The sequence below is a fragment of the Aulonocara sp. 'chitande type north' Nkhata Bay genome, linkage group LG4, assembly GCF_057382095.1.
Source record: "Aulonocara sp. 'chitande type north' Nkhata Bay isolate Kocher_YH1m ecotype deep benthic linkage group LG4, A_spYH_male_GT1.1, whole genome shotgun sequence".
In the NCBI taxonomy this organism is placed as follows: Eukaryota; Metazoa; Chordata; class Actinopteri; order Cichliformes; family Cichlidae; genus Aulonocara; species Aulonocara sp. 'chitande type north' Nkhata Bay.
The window spans coordinates 7863617-7883328 of NC_141347.1; the positions used below are offsets into that span (position 1 = coordinate 7863617).

Genomic DNA, 19712 nt, shown 5'->3' on the forward strand with positions numbered 1-19712 from the left:
TTGGGGGGACACTCTCATAGGGCTTAAATTTGGGACTTTCCACCATTTGACCTTAGAACTGAAGAAGCTTCTCGGATGAGAGGTGAAATGTCTTCAAGCAACTTAAAGAAGTCCAGACGCTTTTCCCTCCAAGCTCCTTAGACCAGCGCTGCCCAACCCCCGGGCCACGGACTGGTACCGGGCCGCGAGAGTTGAGGCTCTGGTGTGAAATGTATGGTTTTCAGGGTTTTTATCGTTAACTCTGTTCCCCTGGGTTTTTTCCGTGTTGTAGCTGTGCGTCTTATTTTGAAAGAAATATGCACGCGTTACCATAGCGACCAGAGAGCATTAAGGGGCGGAGAGGAGGACGTTACTCAGTGTTGTTGACGCATTTCAGGAGGAAGCTGCTAATAAAGTTACACAATTACACAGTGAATTCACGTTTATTATGATATTTACAAAATACCAGAGTTTTTGTCTCGGTCGTATCATTTTGTTGTATTTATCCGCCTTAAAGGCCGGTCCGTGAAAATATTGTCTGACATTATTTGGTATTTAAAATATTTATATGGTTGTTAATTAATCTAACGCCCATAGACAGGTGACGTCACCCTGTGGTTTTTGCCGTGGCGTTTTGGAGCTGATGTTACAAGCGATGACTGGAGCTGCATGTTGTTGGTTAACAACTTAAGTGATGATCACATATGTAAAATATGGACAAACAAGACGCGTTTCTATAGACGAACACGGGGATTTACTCGCTGAGAGTCCACGCAGACGTCCGTCCTCGGTTTGTTGAAATGATCCACATGAGAACAATAAATGTATCATTTCCTGCCGTGACGTACCGACACTAGTGTTTCACTGTTTCAGTAAAACTTCACACTTCGTGTGGATCCGCGCCGCCTGCCCTGTGCGCGCTCCCGACGCAGGGGATGGGGGGATACCCTAGCTTGGCACGGCAGGTTAAAGGCTGTTTCTACACTCGCTTCTATAGTTACAAGGCAGACGTGTGTTGCTTGTGTATTGGACATGTTGACATAGACAGCATATTGTGAGTAAACAGTGAAACCAGTTTGTGGAGGTTCCTCCCTTCAGGTGCAATGCTGTCCGACAGGTTTATTGTTTCCTGATCGTCTCAGCGCAATAAAGTGCGCAATGAAGTGGAGTAACTATTAGCTCTGTTTTTGGTGAAACCAAGAGAAATACGTTTGTTTTTCTTCAAGAAAGCTTTGACAGATGGAACAAACTGGAGCCAAATGGAGCAGCTGTGTTGGACAGGTCAGTGTTGGAGGAGCATCTTCATACTCGGGCTTCTAACTACAAGTGTTTTCACAGGTGCTCTTGCACTTTTTCCTGTGTAGTTTTGTGCTTCGACAGCCGCGTTATTGTTGCTGTGGATGAACGGACTGTCCCTCGTGCAGATGGCCCACTGCTCCGTCACGTACAGACACCAACCAGGTAACCCACACCTGTCTCCTGTCACTTCATAAAAATTAGCTTTATAATTTGTGGTAATGCTTCAGTTACACAAACGTGCCTTGCAACAACAGCACGACTAGAGGAAAACGAAACTGCTCTTCTGTGAATCTGAGTAGTTTATTGCCATTAAACATCAGATGTTAAGTGAAATTAGAAGCAGCTCCTTGGTAGCAGGATTTAGAATAAATAACAATAAAAACAAATTCTATATAGCACCACTGGCTTTCCTATGAAGGAGTATTAGGGTGCCATTAAGAAAAAAGCAAAACAAAACATTGTTGTGAGAATAAAGTCAAAATTTTGAAATGTGAAGATTACAGCTGTTTCAAGACAAACGGCCACGGCTGCTATACCATCTACAAACATATATATATGGTGTATATACATTCTGCTTTGTGTAGATGAGCTGGTGAAGTTGTACTTCAGAATCAGTTTTCATTACAAGGAAGTGATTTCTCTTTAAGCACATAAACACAGTGGTGATGAGCAGGGCGCCATGAGGAGGAGAAAGGCAACCACTCCTCATGCTCCATCCTACCTCTGTGTATGACCCACGTTAGGTTGATCTTTCTAGTACGCTGGGCCTGCACAGCTCACTTGGATTGTTTGTGGTACAGATTGAAAAAAGTACTGGAAACATTAGCATCACACAGTTGTTCATCCACATATACACAATACAAATGTCTCATTCCCCCACATCGCCAAGATGCTCCTCTGGAGTGAGATGTGACTGTGGTTGTCAGCATGAATCTCCAGGTAGGCTGTGCGTGAAACTAAACGTTGGTCAGCTGGAACTAACAGTCCCACAGCACCGAGCACCACAGGAAGCAGAATCCTGAAAGGATCTTTCACAGATACCTTAATACCACGCTACCATCTGAATGTTGCAGCAGAAATCAAGACTTATCACAGCAGGCAGCATTTTCTAATCTTCTGTGGTCTAATTTTGGTGAGCGTGTGTGTGAATTATACCTTCATTAGATCAGAAGTGTCAGAAATACTCAGCAACAACAACGTTATTATTAATAACAATAATTACAATTATAATTCATAATATACATTTTTAGAAGTTGATAGGGAGACTGCTACCACACTGAAAATCTCCCGTTGGCATTAAAGTAGGTCCATGATGGACCTCCACAGAAAATTAGCATTCAAATGTAAATAATCCAGTTTTGTCCAGTTTCAGCCACCAGACACTCTCAGCTTTCACAGTTTGTTTTTTGTGATTTTGTGTGAAATCATAACACAACGTTGTTGTTGACGGCTATTTTTTTTAACATTTACATATGTGTGTGCAAGGAAATGCCGCTTCACTGTAAATGTGTTGGAACCGATTATCAGAGATGTGAATTTGGGAGCTCCGGAAATGCACTTATAAGTACTTGTTTACTGAAGTCAAAGCTTTGTTTGTGGAGAGCACAAGAGTTTTTAAGGATTACAATTTGAATCACCATTACTAGACTAAGCACGCACAGGAATACAAGAACTAACGAAGAGCAGAAATGGACATCTGAGCTCGAAAGCAACAAGGACTTTTTGCCAAGTTACTCATCCAGCGATGGAGCAGTCAAAACCAGCTTTGTGATTTTAAACAGAATCACAGAAAACCCCAGTATCCCACTGTCTGAGGAGTGTTTGGTGGGGTCTGATGGCTGAAGCTCCCTGAGTACATTTGAGAATGCATCCCTCGCCACATGAACCATAAAAAGAGGGGTCAGAGATACTACGGGAAATCTGGAGCTTAGACAACAGACTAGAGAGTTTGACTTTTGATGTCCGTATGAGTTATGTTTTTGATTATCAGTGACAGTGAACTACACCCTGTAGGAGATCCAGTGTTGGTGGATGAGACAGAAGCTGCATCCTTCCTGTCCCGTTCACTGCTCTATAACAGCTGGGACTTTGAGCTGGTTGTGCCTGGTGATGTGGAGAGGGAGTGCATGGAAGAGATTTGCAACTACGAGGAAGCCAGAGAGATTTTTGAGGACACTGCGAAGACGGTGACTCTTCTTTGACTGTAGAACCTGTTTTTAATCTGGAGTCTTAGAATGAAAAACTATCAGTTTAATTTAACAATTATTTACACGTTTATCACCTAAATATACATGTTTTTTTTATTTTAATATTTAAAATACAAAACCTTTTCTCTTAGTATTTGAACAATTTGACTTAACTTATTCAAGGTGACCTCTTCATTTAATCTTCATTGGCTTCCATTTCTAGGAAAAATTTTGGAAAACGTACACCAATCAAGGTAATACTTTAGCATCACTATGCTAACCTTTTCATTTCATTGTTCAAATGTGCATACTAATGACGAATGTATTTTTTGTAGTAGTTGGGATGACACTTTCTTTTTTCCATATTGCTATTTTTTGTCGATTGTATATTTTGTATATTTTCTAATTTTGCTGTTTTATCTACGTCTTCAAACCTCCAACAGTATCACGACTGAAGTCATTGCTGTAGTGATTGGCTACAGATTGTCTGACTGAGTAACAGGAGAACTATTGAAGAAACATTTTTTGAGTGGGGTGATGATGTTTGTCTTTGAAGGTAGTGCAAACAGACTGGACGTGTCAGGTCTGGTGGCAGGGATCCTGGCTGTACTAGTGTCTGCTGTAATTGCCACGGTGCTGGGAGTGTACTGCTACAAAGCCAAGAAAAAGGGTGCACGGAGGTCTGGCCGGTACGTTTGCTCCGATGTGGATCATCTGGTAACAGAGAAATGTGGAACAAAGTGACACCCTAACCGACACCAGTAACATTTCCCAGTAAAGTCTTTTAAAAACCAGTAGACCATTAAAAAAAATACAAAGTAGACAAGAAGACAATATTAATCCCTTATTCTTAATCCAGAGTTTGTGCAAATTTATAATTATTTACTGTTATTTTTCCCTTAAAGGTCCAGGGGATGTGGGAAAGTAACACAAAGTGTCCGGGTTGAAAAAAGGAGACATGAGGGCAGAATTGTTTATTAAAGTTCATTAATATTTTTATTAGTAATTAAACCAAAAGAGATGGACAAACCACTGTCACCTTAAAAAATGAAAGAACAAAACCCAGGTATGGCTCACTAAAAATTGAAGCAAGTCAAAAAACTTTAAATGACAGAAAAATACAGAACTCACAGTCGTAGCATGGATGCATCAGAGAGCAACTTGGGGTTAGTATCTTGTCCAAGGATATGTGGCTATGTGTCGACCAGAGAAACCAGGGCTTGAACCACCAACCTTCTGATTACTAGATGACTTGCTCTACCGCCTGAGCCACAGTCAAGGCTCACTGGGACTAGAACTCTCCTTTTTTGGACCTAAGTACTTTTGCTTTAATGGTGAGTAGAGTCAGCTGTACCAGAATCACAGCAAAGATTTCTGGCACAACTTCATCTGCTTCCAAGGTGCATGGAGAAGATGAAAGAATTCACAAAGCAGGAACTCCAGCAACACTTAACGGAAGATGAACAACTTTAATAATTGACCAACGCGTTTCGGCTTGTGGCCTTCATCAGGGTCACAAGCTGAAACGCGTCGGTCACTTATTAAAGTTGTTCATCTTCCATCCAGAATCAGAAAACTTTATTGATCACTAAGGAAATGATGTAGGTTACAGTTGCTCCAAGACACTAACAGACTAAAAAATTAAACAATACAATTTGTCACAGATTTTACAAATTTAAGAAACAGCACTAATTTATGCAAATCACTCAGTTATACCTATAAAGATTAGGAATAGGTGGCACCTAAGGCAGGGCACATGCTTAGTGTCTGACCTCACAGATGTGCTTCAGGAAAAATGGTCGAAACCTCCTGAACCTTCTCTGGAAAACCTTCCCAGAAGAGTTGAAGCTGTTATAGCTGCTAACGGTGGGCCGACATCATATTAAACCCATGGATTAGAAATGGGATTTTAGCCCAGTTTACATGACCAAATACAGGCAGACGACTAAATACTTTTGGCAATATAGTGTATAAACATTTTCACGTTTTTATGTTTGTTTATTAGCAATACAGCAACTAAAGGGGTTTAAAATTGGCGTGTTGTGCTGTGTGCTGTTCCAGACCTCCAGTACAAATTGCAGTAGATGGGCATACATCAGCTCCGGAGACGGTGCCCCTAGGTGGGATCACTGCACCCGGTCTGCCTAGCTACAACGATGCCCTGAACCACAGTGGGCAGCACGATGCTCCACCACCACCATATTCAGGGTAAGTGGAAGGCAAAGCGTGCACACACAAGGAACACTGGAAAGACTGACTACCAAGAGTACTAAGACATTCTGGTGAGAGAAGCACAACACATGTTGTGTATTTATACACGGGAAGGTGACTAATTGGAAACAGGTGTAACAAATTCAACACAAGTGAAACTGATTGAGTAAAGACACAATTACAAAGAAGGGAAAGCAAGCAGGTTGCAGATGAGTGTTTAATTTAACTGTCAAATGTACTCATGTTTGCAGTAAATGAAATGGCATACAAATTTGAAATATTTGTATAGATATTGGCACTCGGTGTCCCAGGCAATGTCTAAATAACTTTGGTCCACTTATCTAGAAGATGAAGAACATGGAACCATCCATATATGCACTACACTGATTATAGTATGATAATCAATGACAATCATGATGCGAGAAAGTCTATATGAGTGGTGTAAAGTGGTGTATGCAGTGGTGTTTGCAAGTGTATGGTATGTGTTGTATGTGCACATCGAAAATGAAATGATACTTCAAACAATACCAAATGTGTGTGATGGCATGAAGAAAGCAATCACACATTCAATTCAATTCAATCCAATTTTATTTATACAGCTCAAAATCACAACAACAGTCATATTGTGCAGTAGATCGTACAATAATACAGGTTAATAACAGATATGATTCAATGCAGAGAGGTCTGTTAACACATAGTGAGTGAGAAAGGTGACTGGAAAGGAAAAACTCAATGCATCATGGGAATCCCCGGCAGCCTACATCTATTGCAGCATAACTAAGGGAGGATTCAGGGTCACCTGGTCCAGCCCTAACTATATGCTTTAGCAAAAAGGAAAGTTTGAAGCCTAATCTTGAAAGTAGAGATAGTGTCTGTCTCCTGAATCCAAACTGGAAGCTGGTTCCACAGAAGAGGGGCCTGAAAACTGAAGGCTCTGCCTCCCATTCTACTTTTAAATACTCTAGGAACAACAAGTAGGCCTGCAGAGCGAGAGCGAAGTGCTCTAATAGGGTGATATGGTACTACAAGGTCATTAAGATAAGATGGGGCCTGATTATTTAAGACCTTGTATGTGAGGAGCAGGATTTTGAATTCTGGATTTAACAGGAAGCCAAAACAGGAGAAATCTGCTCTCTCTTTCTAGTCCCTGTCAGGACTCTTGCTGCAGCATTTTGGATCAGCTGAAGGCTTTTCAGGGAGTTTTTAGGACTTCCTGATAATAATGAATTACAGTCGTCCAGCCTGGAAGTAATAAATGCATGAACTAGTTTTTCAGCGTCACTCTGAGACAGGATATTTCTAACTTTAGAGATGTTGCACAAATAGTTCAGTTCTCTTATTTGCTTTCAAACTAACTGCACCCCCGTCTTTCTAAAAACCTTTTTTTTCATAGGAACGGAAACAGCTGGACGTTCATTGATCATGCTGCTATTCACAAAGTTTTTCTTCCTGTCTTTGACCACAGGGGTGCGCCGTCGGTATCTGCTGATCCAGGTGACAATGAATGAAAGCCCTGGAGGTCACTGTGTGAAACCTTGACACTGATGGTTTGGGGAAAATTTCTGGTTGTTTTTTAAAATATACATATTTTCCTTAGGAGTGCAGTTCAAAGACAGTCCCAAAGTGGACCGTAGCTAATCATTTGTCACTAGTCTGATCACTTAAGACTTCGTTTTTGTGCTGTGTTTGTGCATTTGTGTTCAAGAAAAACCAAGATGCATTTTATATAATAAATCATGTAACAATTTCACATGCCTCCAGTCATTGTATAACTTGTTGTGACTTGCAAAGCCAGCAAATAAGCATGCAAGTAGTAGATTAAATTAGAATCACGAGGAAGTTCTTCTGGACATGTTTGCAGCCTTTGTGCTGTTTGTCATAGAAAGGTAAAACTGCTGTAGAAGCTTAGTTTTTGTTTTGTGTTTACAATGGTCTACAGCACACTGCGAAGGCGTGTATGCTTGTAAGAGAGAAGGCGATCACGCCAGCCAAGTCATTCTTCTTAAAAATGGCGTCATGTGAACAAAACGCAAAAAGAGCGAGTAAGCTGCAGCTATCGGAGCAGCGTGAATATAATTTCTCTTACTAAAGCTGCGACGTGGAGCATCTGTTCGGCTTAACACGAGAGACAATAGACAGTTAAATATACGGGGAGAGGAGGGGGGAGGAGGTGCTCCTGTCCGCCGCGGCTCCCCACACCGCCCCCGATCCCCGCTCAGTCTACAGGCTTGTCAAGCAGAGGAATAAACAGAATCTGGCGCTGGAAGTGAAGATATCCCTCCCTCCCTCCCCCTCACTATCTGTGCATCTTCATCCAGCTCTTTCTTTCATGGAGAGGAATTATCCCGCTTCGGGCTTCGGAGATCTGGGGACTGGGACGGGATGGAGTTACGAGAGATCGGCCAAAGCAAGGTAAGCTTCGGTGGCCGAAGCATGGGGAGCGCTGTTTTCTGACTGCCGGTAAGCTTAAGAGGCTCTGACAATGCCGTGGCATAGCGCTGACTGCGCCGAGTATTTAGCCCGGCTGCACGGCCACCAGTCTCGGGTACAGCCAGCCGTTATTTTATTGGGGGGAAGGTTAACAGTGATGCGAAGACGGACAGGGGTGAACCGCGGGTTGGTAGAGGACGGTTTCGTTATTGAACAAACCAAAACAGTCCCCCCACATACACACACATGTATGAGTACATCAGTGTTCATCACTGCATTGTCTCCGCTGCACACGAACACAAGCATGACAGCCACGGTCACCGGGCATAGTCCACACATGAAAGCGTGTATGCAAACGAAACACTGTGCCAAACACAGCGCAGTCATGGATACACGAGCCTTTATTCAGTGAAACTAACGCACTATTGCCAGTTCTCTGTAAAAGAGAAACTAATTCATTAACAATAGAACCCAGTGCGGTTGTTTGACTACAACACACAGGCTGGCAGCTACTATTAAGCTGACATTAGCCGCTATCATTAGGCATCTTGAGCATTACCCAGTGTCTGACAGCACATTTCTCCGGAGCAGACAGCCTGTCCCCGTCATAGACACATTACCAACCTGCCCAATAAGGCGGTGACTTCAATCTTAAATAAGAAAAAGCAAAGAAATTCCGCTGCAGGCAGTGATCAGCTGATTCCTTATATGGCTGTGCTGTTGTATAAAACACGGTCTTATTAAAGTTAGCAAGCTCCTGTTAGCCTAGCTGCACATTAGTGGTTGCCTTGGCAACAACAACAGTCTCAGAGCGCTTCTCTGTTAGTAACGGCTCTTATTAAGTCTGGCAGTATGACTGTGATTCCAATAGATTAGTTACAGATTTATAAAAACAAGGCAAAGACTGATTCTTATGCCATCATGTGTATAATATTTGTCTTCATATTTTAAATGTAACGACATGAAGTCAGAAGTAAAGTCTTGGTCAGATGTTCATGTAATAACGTACACAGCAGCCTTTCAGTGTCTCGCAGTGTAAACATTACATCAGACAACTCTTGTTCCCAGTGTCTTTTCAGTGAATCCCTTCAGTGAAATAAAAAAAAATCACTCTCCGTTGAAAAGCACTTATTCTTGATTCCCCCGAGATGCTGCATTTGACTCCTCTCAGTGTTAGTCTCCTCCTGGGACTAGAGTGAAATGGGTGCATGCAGCACCTCCTTGTTTGCCTGCCACTCATAATAGACACGTAATAAGACATCTGTTGACTGGAGCTCATGACTAATGTTTCTTCACTAGTCTGTAAATGGTAAATGGACTGCTTCTTATAGAGCATAATAGACACATTTTTACTCTGAGCATACAACTAATTCATTCACCCAAGAACTTTTTCTAACATTCATACACATTCACACTCCAAAGGATGCATTGCCCAAGGACACTTGACATGCAGATTGGTGGAGCCTGGGATCGAACCACCAACCTTCCAGTTAGTAGCTGACCTGCTCTACCACCTGAGTTACAGCCACCCACCCCGCAAGTCTGTATTGGGCTGAGCTGTGTTTTAGCTCAGTGAGATGAGCAGCCGTTCTGAGACTGGGAGGCTGGAGTTCAAATCCCGCTTATGGCAACATTTCTTTCAGTTCACAGTTAAACTTTTTAAACTATTTTCAGCACAAATCCCAGCTTTTTCAGCTGTTTTCAGCAAAAACCTCTTTCCAGCAAAAATTCTGCTGATTCACCTCTTTTCAGCAGAATTTTAAATCTGGGACTCTCCACCATTTGACCCTTAGAACTGAAGAAGCTTCTCGGATGAGAGGTGAAACGTCTTCAAGCAACTCAAAGAAGTCCAGACGCTTTTCTTTCCAAGCTCCTTAGTCTCTCATTCCTTATATCAAGACTGGAGATCACACTACTGATTTCAGTTCATTTAATATGTGAGTGCACAGATTCATTCTCAACTGGACATAAACGATGATCAAAGGTTGTATATACTGTATGATGAAGTCATCCAATCCCAGCCTCCAACACAGTGCGCTGAATCTTAGCTTTGAATGTCCAGTATATTCCAATCAGTGCAATTTCAGCATTCACTGAACCTACAGTATCTACACCTGTGTGGCAAATGTCTGGTAAAGACACAGATAATGAAATTTAATTATTAATACAATATACATCATGAAAAATGAAAGCTGAAATTGATTCAGTTTAGTACTTTTCTCTGTGTGCTCTGTGATTATATTCAGCACTTTCCACTTCTCCCCCAAAACATGCCTTCCTTCTAAAGTTGTCATTTCAAGAATATTTTCTGTGTTGAGCTGTGCATGACTTGATGTTTGTCACATGAGTCACGGTCATCCTAGTGGGCCCTGGTACTGTCATTATTATGTTCTCTGCAGACAGTTTTGGCTGATGCATATTTGTGCCATGATACGCTGTGTCCAGGCAGGAATTGGACCCAAATGCCTGTGTCTGCCACCGGCTCACTCCTTGGTGGCTGCTTATCGGGGCCTGGAGCCTGGGGCTCGCTCGGGCACCTTCGGAGGTGGGGTGCCCCCGGGCTCTCGGCCTGGGGCTCGGTCACTCAGGCACGGCTGGCTGCCGGCGGAGCTCACGGGCGCGTCACTGCAACTCCCCCTGGCTTCTGCTCCGCGGCTGCTGAGTGAGCCCTCATCTGGGACTCTCCTCAGCTCTTTCTGGGACAGTGGCGCGGCTGCCCCTCTGTTGGTCTTCCTTGGTCTCTTGTGTTCTGGGGGCCTCTGGATGTCTGGAGTTTTGATCTCCTCCATACCTGCTTCATGCCCTGGAGGACGGGGCTGTGGCCCCCCCCCCACACCCTCTAGCAGATCATTACATGAAGGAACCTTTTAAAAAACAAAAAACAAGCGCGTCCATGCTCACAGGTGTACACACGGGTGATCACACCCACAAACTACACCCTTTTTGGCTCCTACCTCAAAGCACACTGTGTTCTGTTGATCTTACGTGCTGCACAATAATGTTTAATATTTAGTATTTACTGTTACATTCCCATAGATCATCGTGATGTTTGTTTATTCTATTGCTCTCTTTTTCTTCTTTCTTTCTCAACAGGTGATCCAGGTGATTGATAGATGCATTTTTTGTCTGCTTATTTTGTTGGTTTTTGTTTTTTGCCCTTTATCCCCATCCCTCTTCCCCGCTGTTTTTCTTTCCCTTTCTTTCTCCCCTTTGTTTTCCCCACTCAAGTCTGTCCTGTATTTAACAAGTGGAATAAAAAAAAAGGTGAATCAAATAGACCATTACGGCAAGGCCGGGATGGTCCATTTGGTAAAGTAAATCCGTTGGGCATCTTTCTTCGCCTTTAGACAATAATTCTGATGCAAAAGAACCAAACGGGACAGGCAAGAAAAAAAAAAAAAAGGAATTGGACCCAAATGCAAGCTCACGGAGCTGGGAAATACTAACTCGGAGAGACACAGGGAAAGTCACACAGTTTGAGGAAGGACGTGACACAGAACTGAGGGAGACACAGACATAAATACACAGAAGGATAACGAGGGACGTGGGAGCACATGGGGAGCACAGGTGACACTGATAATCTTAATGAGACAGGGCAGGCGCAAACACAACGTGACGTACACTGACGGGAGACTATCAAAGTAAAACAGGAAGTACACAGAGACACAGACAGGAAGGGAAGAGAGAACACAGGGAGAGCACAGACATAGCAGGCTGGGGAAAACACAAGGAGGAGAAATGAGGCATGGGAACTCACAGATACACGGAGGGGGGACACAGGGGGTAAGGAAACGAGGGGCAATCTAATATGCAACATCTAAACAGAATAACCTAGTGACTCAGCTACGCTCCAATCCCTCCATATTGTGGCCAATCAGATGCCAGGATATAGGATAATATCATTATGTGAAAAACAGAGAGGGTGAGAGACGCGACAGTCAAGTGGAGCGTGCGTCTGTCCTCTCAGTGAATGAGTGAGACAGTAGACAGCGGTGAGGAGGGCTGTGCGAGAGCAAAAACACATAAATGTGCCTGACACCCGTAAACGAAGCAGCAGCTGGCTGCAGTTTAAAGACTTTTTTTGTCTCTGTCTTGGTCTCGATACCCTCTGGTCTTGGTATTGTCCTGGTCTTGGTTTAGGCGGTCTTGACTACAGGTCTAAAGTGAAGACATGGCTGTGCATTGCAAAGTCATTAATTGCACATGAGTTCCAGCGCGTCATGGACTAAAGTAAAACAGTATGTTGGATGTGCCACGCAATGCTCAATTACTTTGGTGGGAACTAGTGTGTTAGCGCAGTTAGCTCGTTAACGTGTTGGCCGTCCAGCCCCATGCACGGGGCGATCGGCGGTAGCTCGTTAACGGAGATTTGCCGTGTTGTGGCATTAACGTCATTTCAACGAGATTTACGCTGACAGCACTAGTGGGAACACAACGAATATGACTGCACATTTACTCCGACATCATCCTAGTGCAAAGACAAAAACAACAAGCATGCTACTAACTTTAGCCGAGTCATTTAGACAGCCGTTAGCACAGGATTCTCCTTATGCTGCTGAGAATATAGCCCAGAAGAAGCGGATAGTATAGCTTTTATTTTGGAAAGAGACATTTCTCTGTAATAAACTCTCTTTTCCAAAGATGAGTGATTCCTCAATCAGATACAGGGCTTGCAATATCGCTAGCCCGACGTCCCGGGGCTAGTGATTTTTCCAGTCGGGCTACCAAAATCTATCTCTTCCCTGCCCGTCGGCCTATCGTAGGAAGGAAAAATATATGTCAATGCTTTTGCATTCTTTCGGAAATGTAGCTGGGTAATTATGTCATTGGCATCGGTGAGCCACTGTCAATATGTGACATTGAAATCATGTTTGAATTTGCGCTTGTTTTTTTGCTTTCACTTTGCAATCGCGTGAACTGTGTATAGAGAGCGACAGCACTGATCTGTGAGTGATGATAATTTGCGCACCAATTCCTCTGACATCGTCTTATTAATCGTTAGCTTACTATGCAAACATGACAAGTGAAATCTCCTGCAGCTTAAACATGTGAGAGGTTGATCGCGCAGAGAATCACTGAGCTTATGTGAGTGCCTGTGTAAAAGCAGCAGGATATATATTTCAGTTCTGCTGAGCCAAATAAGACAGGTCAGGGTGAAGAAGTGACAGCCAAAGAAAAGCTTACCACAAAACGGAGAAGTTATGACAAATCAGACTACAAGGTAGACCCTACAATAATACATAGAGAAAAAAGAAGAAAAATGTTTTGATTTTCTTCACTGACCTGGGTGACACTTTTAGAGAATTGACCCTGTAGCGAGATCTGGTCAGCAGCAAGTGGCTAAATTCCAACGATTCAAAGGGAATTGCAATTCCCGGTGTAGAATTTCGACCAGAGACAAGAGGATGTCGCCAATGTCTTCACCGGGTGGTGATGTTGTTTTCGGGGAGTCTTCTGGGCAATTTCTCTGAACATGGTGTCTCGTTCTTGGAAAGAGGAACTCTGTGCCTTCTTAACATCGAAGCACTAGTCAGTGTATTCCTGGAGAGCATCCAAATTGTCCTCGCTGGCCTTCAGAGTGTTGGAAATGATTATGCAGATGTGTTATCTGTCAATTGTTTGGTGTATTTTAAGCTTCAAAAATATGTGTTTAATTCTGAGCCACCATTCATTTTTTCCCCCACCATGTCTCTGCTTACTCTGGATGGCATTATATTGGGCTCCAGTAATACTTTGTGGAGTCTTCCTGTTTTTATCTTGGTAATTCTTGTTCACTGTGTCTTATGTTTAGTTTTACTTCAGCGACACAAGGACACGTACACATACACAGTGTTGCGGAGTTGGAGATGTTTCATTTAGAGCTTTCTTTAGTGAGATTACTGGTGCAGCTTTTCTGCTATCCAACTCCTGGGACGGCTTTCCCTCCTGTGCCACTGACTTCCTGATAAAGGGAGTGTCTGATTGTCCGATCACCACCAGCTGCCCTGCCAGCCTTTGAGTTTATCTTTTGTCTTCCAAGCCCTGCATTTGGGTCCAGATCCTGCCTGCCACACAATGGTACCATGACTGGTGTCCTCTGTTAAGAGTATTCAAGTACTAAGACTGAGCTTGAAATTAAAACAGTTTTCTGTGATCCAAGCTTTCCAATCTGTTAATGAACTTTGTTTTTCCAAACTAGCTGTGTTTTGTGTTCACAGCCTGGTGACTGTGAAAACGAGCTGGGTATCTTTGAGTCCAACATGAAAATTCAGGCTTTATTTTCTAAGCCAGTCTGTGTTAATTCTGAGTTTTGTTGTTAAAAACTGTTTTCTGCTCCTGAGCTGGCGAAATCAGACACTGTTTCTCTGTGTTGGGGTCTCGATAAAAACTGTACCTCAACTGGTATCTCCAGCGACCTCCAAGTGTACTTGGAGTATCCCGTTTGCTTGAGTTGGCTGCATGTCCTGCTCCAGCACCCTTGAGTATCTTGAGTATCCTGCATCCTCAGAGTGTCCCGAGTATCCAGAGCCCACCTTGCCAGAACCTGTGGTTTCAACACTGCCAGAGCACAAGGATTTGCGCCTCAATGACAGGCCATTTACCAAGATTCTGGAGGGGTTCTGCCTCCTCCATCATCACCACACTCCTTCCAAATCATCTGTTTCCTTGTCGCCGTCATCAGCTGCCAGCTAAGGCACGGTGCCCCATCACCTCTGCTGATGTCAGTCCCTAGCCAAGCCTCCAGAGGGTCTTCTTTGACATAGTTCCTGGTCTCCAGAGGTCCTGGACCAGAGGGTCTCTTATGATGCAGTTGCTCGACCATCAGATGAGTTCCACCTCAGCCTCTCCTCTCTGGTCTATCCTCCTGAGGGGTCCCATCTTTGGTGCTGGCCTCTTTCACACTGCCCGCCAGCCAAGCCTTCTGAGGGGGTCCATCTCTGCTGTTGCCAGTGTCCCGTCTGGCTTCCACTTTCACTGGCCTCCTAAGCATCCCCTTCACTCCTGGGGCACCCTGTGAGGATCCAGCTTCCTGTCAACCTCAGACTTCAGACGTTTTGTCAAGATAGTGTAGATAGTTTGTCTACTTTACTTGAAGAACTTCTGAAAGGGAAGACTTTGCTGAAAGGAAGTCTTCAGTAAGATCTCCGATCTGTGCCACACAAGTTGATGGCTGAAAAGTTTGCTACATGTTTCGTAGTAGACTGGAAGGTACGGGAATAGTTGACTCACCCTTTTAATCTTATTTGCCTTTCTGTTGTTTTGTATATATTCCTCTAGACTGTATATATTGCTTTTGTTGGCTATTTATTTTTGATGTCTTTTTAAAAAAATATTATTCTTGCACCGTTGGTGTGGAGCACCTATAATTTTGTTATACATGTACAGTCACATTAAAGGGCTATTCTATTCTATTCTATTCTATTCTTTGTTATCATTACCATTATTTTTTGTTCTTCTGATTTTTTTTTAAAGATAAACACTGTGTGGATTTGTTGACTGTGTAGTAGGCCTCATGGGTGGGCAGGTAGGGATGGGAACATTCTTTGTACAACAACTTTCATATAGCCATTCTGAATACCTGGTCCATGCTTGAATTACTTATAAGCTTGCAATTCGTTATTACCAAACTATTTAAAAAGCCCCCTGAAAAGTATTTTGAAGAAGACATTTTGAAATGAAGAAATTTTATATTTCGAGAATATACTTTTTTTTAAAAAGTATATTATATATACAGATTAAATGTAGGAATTTTATGAATTTTACTGATGTAATCAAATGTTTTGGTGTACAACAATAGAATCAAATTAAACTGTTAATACACTTATACTTGTCATGTCATGAATATTATTGGGGTCTTTACTAAAACAAACAAACAAACAGTAATTTCATTCACATTACTTGTTAGTTTTCCTAAAAGTAATGCAGCATGTTACTGAATTTCTCACTGGAGAAAGTAGTGTACTTATTACATTACTTATTACATTACTTTCACGTTATTTTGTAAGATAACCTGCAGTGCATTATCACATAATAGACCTTTTTCACATTTTTTTTTTTATCGGAAGTTGCTCATAACAAGCAGCAGGACATCCTAATATGTAGTGATAAGTAGATAGTAGATTTCTTCTTTGCAGGTCAGAAGAAATGGCACCGTGTAAATATCAAAGTTTTGCAGCATGCCAGGCTGTTCTTGTTGTACACAAAAACAGCCCTACTTATCTTTTCATTCATTCCTGGTTGGGACAGCCGTTAAGAAGAAATAGATACAAGTGATCAGAAGACAGGAGGTGCTGAATTTGCACTTATGCAATAGACATAAATGCAATAAGCAAAGAAGATTATTTCAGTGGCTGCACAATCAGTTGTCAAAAAAGCAGTGTTGTCCCAAGCCTTTTCTCTTAAAAAAGTTCTACTCCACCACTGAAAAGCAGTCATTATATGAAATGACGAATAAACGTCAATCTGCGTCATCTTAGCCTGGTGAAGGTAGCGATATGGCTGCTACTGCTGTGAAGCTGGATCATGACTGCGTGATACACCCATCCGCTGGTAAGCTTTTGCCTCATGGATATTAGGTTGTTCAATGTGTATGGTAATGTTATATGTACTGTTAAATAATTTACTGTTAAATGCCTCTCAGCCCAAACAACAACTCATCTGTTACATAACTTGTTCACAAAATTCACGTAGCAGTATCTAGCAGTACGTTTGTAACTAGCCTGTTCGGAGTCTTCCATGTTAATTAGGTAATATGCATGCACTCACAGATTTTAATCAATCCACATACATATTTCAGTGACATTCACTTGTCAAGTATTGTAAATATGTTATCTTAGTAGTATTTTAGGATCTTTATCTTGCAATATAAAGTGCCTTGAAGCAACTGTTGGGATTTGGCGCTAGCTGAAAAAAACAAACAAACCCAAACTGAATTGAAGTGAATTATCAGTTTCATCAGTTTACTGCATTGTAACAGCTGCTTTCTAGCTGTTGGGGATTCTGGGAGTGGAATCTGCAGGCATGTTGTTAACGAGATGTTTTGGTTATGATTGCTCTTCTGTGGTCTGTTCACATGTAGTGGAAATATGCCAAGACTATTATTTTATTGTATTTAATTTCTTTATCTCCACAGGTGCGGATGAGGCTGGGAATCTAAGACCTGGAAACCAGGTTGGAAGACGTAGTTCTGCCATCTCCTGCCCTGTTCAGCCAATAGTATGCATCAGATGGACAAATAAAACTCTGCACTAAATTTCCATCCAAGTGTCTTTAGGATCTTTTGCATAATCTACTTCTCAACTAGTGTACTGGACCAAAACAAAGAAGGTAGGTGAGAAAGCCTGCCTGACCCTAACCCTTCCCCAAAGCATAACATGAACCGATGAGTTTCTGATATACTCCATGAAGGGTACTGCTGATATTAAGGAGCAACTCCTTGTTTACATGTTTAAACTGTGCATTGCCACAGTCAGGAGAAATACCATTACCTGGGCCAATTATCTTTGCATTGTGTTCATTCTCACTTCATATCTAGAGAAGCAGGGAAAAAGTCAAGCCCGCCATGTCCCTGAAATTCTAGGTGTGCCAATGTCAGGTTCATGTTGGACTGCACAGAGATCACCCTGGAGACAACCTCTTCCCTGACCTTACAGTGACGAGCATTCTTTAATTTACAAAAACAGGACAACATTGAAATGGCTGATTGTAGTGTCTTTAGCAAATAACCACATGGGAAAAGGTGAGAGGTTATAAAGGCAAGAGCTTAGTTCAATTTAGTGCAAAGTACAAATGCATGAGTGTGTTATAATAGTACAGGTCTAAGTTAGCCTTCAATTCAACAATAAATACTTCATCAAACTCTTTCCACAGTTAAGCTTGTTTCGGGTATCAGTGACAAGGTTGTGTCATACCAGTCCTATAATTGCCATTCTGGCCTGAACTCGCCAGTAGTGGTCAAGTAGAGGATCCAAATGCAAACTCTTGGAGACAAAGGCAGACTGACATAATATATACACAGGAGGGTGATTACGTGAGTGGAGTCAGCTGGGAGTTAGACAAAACGACAGATGGGAAGCAAACTGAACATAAAGCACACATGACAAGAGACTATCAAAATAAAACAGCAAACAGAAACACTGACAGACTAAGAAACATAAGCTTGACACAGACAACAGGTAAACAAAGAAAGAGATGACGGACTTGGAAGATACGAAATGACAAAATACAGAGGTCACTGTAAGAGGACAGGAGGGAGACACTAAAGCAGTGGTTCTTAAGCTGGGTTTGATCGAACCCTAGGGGTTCGGTGAGTCGGTCTCAGGGGTTCGGCAGAGCCTCCGCTGTGACATGCACGGCTCATTTTGCGCACCAGTAAAAAGCATGAATGTCTTGAATTTGAAAAAAATCATATTTTATTTTTCACTAAAGAGGGGTTCAGTGGCTGCATGAAACTGGTGGGGTTCAGTACCTCCAACTAGGGCTGGGCCATATTATACCGTTCACGGTAATACCGGTATAATGTTAGGCAACGATAGGAAAATGAAATATCGCGATAGAATGGGAGTAAAACGCGCATGCGCAGTGCCTTTGTTTTCATACGCACATGGCCGATTGTTGAGTGAAACAGATGAACCAGAATTGGTTTGTGAAAATGGTGCAACTTCAGTGATGTGGAACTGGTTTGGTGTTTGTCCGTCAGATACACAACAAAGCACATTTTTTTGCAGAACATGCAAGCGGCCGTTGTCATTGTCATATTTGTCGGACTAAGATGCTCTTAAATCTGGGAGTAATCTGGGTCCTAAACTCCGTATGCTTCAGGTCAAACAACACTGCAGCATCACTTAGAGTTAAAAACTGTCTAAATTCTTTCATCTTTAATAAAACGATCAGCATTGCTGCTTTACCAGGTGTAACTATAAAGTTTAACTTCCAGGCATCCATGAAAACAAAAGTTATTACATTTAACGGAGTTAGAAGTTAGCAGGAAGCTAGCGGAAGTTAGCTCGCTAGTTTCGCTAGTTACCTAAGCATGATATTGCATGTTCTGACGGAGAGATTTCTGAAAAAAATCAAACGTACAGCTCTGCTATCACTTCCAACATAAATGAAGACAGGAAACTAAACAGCAGTGACGTTTGTAGGGTTACTGAAGTTGGGTTAGCTGGTATATAATGATGTGCTACGTAATCGCTAGCGACACAGCTATGTTAGCGTAACATAAACAGTGAAGCTGGAGGACGAACACTAACACTTTTCCACTTATAAAAGTTAACGTGAAGGTTCTTCATGGTTAGAGACAAATGCAATCGCATGGCAGGATGCTGTAAACGGACCAAACTTCAGTCAGGAGAACAACTGAGATAATCCATCCACAATACGAGGTTAGTCATTAATATACTGCAACAACATGGGAATAGAGCAGCTGCCAGAGAATTCAACATTAATGAATCAATGGTACAGAAGTGGAGGAAGCAAGAAGAATGAGTTTAATAAAGTTTGATTTATCTGACTGCTTTGTTTCGCTTAATGTGCCTTATAATCCCGTGCACCTTATGGTGCGAAAAATACGTACTGCACACTGCAGTTTAATGTTGCAAAGCACCTCTTTTTAACTTCAGTGGATAT

The 19712-nt window shown here is 42.3% G+C and overlaps 2 protein-coding genes across 5 annotated transcripts in view; both read left to right on the forward strand.

Annotated features, from left to right (window-relative positions):
- Positions 1–626: 626 nt before the first annotated feature.
- Positions 627–7425, forward strand: prrg2 (proline rich Gla (G-carboxyglutamic acid) 2). 2 transcript variants are annotated; one of them, XM_086288234.1, is made up of 7 exons: positions 627–1260; positions 1344–1440; positions 3269–3464; positions 3688–3718; positions 4021–4153; positions 5526–5672; positions 7141–7425. In XM_086288234.1, the coding sequence occupies exons 1-7, from the start codon at positions 1239–1241 to the stop codon at positions 7181–7183; spliced, it is 669 nt and encodes a 222-aa protein (XP_086144360.1). In that variant the 5' UTR covers positions 627–1238; the 3' UTR covers positions 7184–7425. The 2 variants fall into 2 exon arrangements, with proteins under 2 accessions (XP_086144360.1, XP_086144361.1); XM_086288235.1 differs by having other exon boundaries at positions 632–1260; positions 3292–3464.
- A 150-nt stretch (positions 7426–7575) lies between these two features.
- prr12b (proline rich 12b) overlaps positions 7576–19712 on the forward strand; it is a 67931-nt gene continuing 55794 nt past the window's right edge. Inside the window, exon 1 of one of the 3 annotated variants that reach the window (XM_086288231.1) lies at positions 7576–8087. In XM_086288231.1, coding sequence (XP_086144357.1) covers positions 8005–8087 — 83 coding nt within the window. In that variant the 5' untranslated portion in view covers positions 7576–8004. The remainder of the gene's footprint in view (positions 8088–19712) is intronic. The other 2 variants (XM_086288229.1, XM_086288230.1) reach the window with 2 other exon arrangements.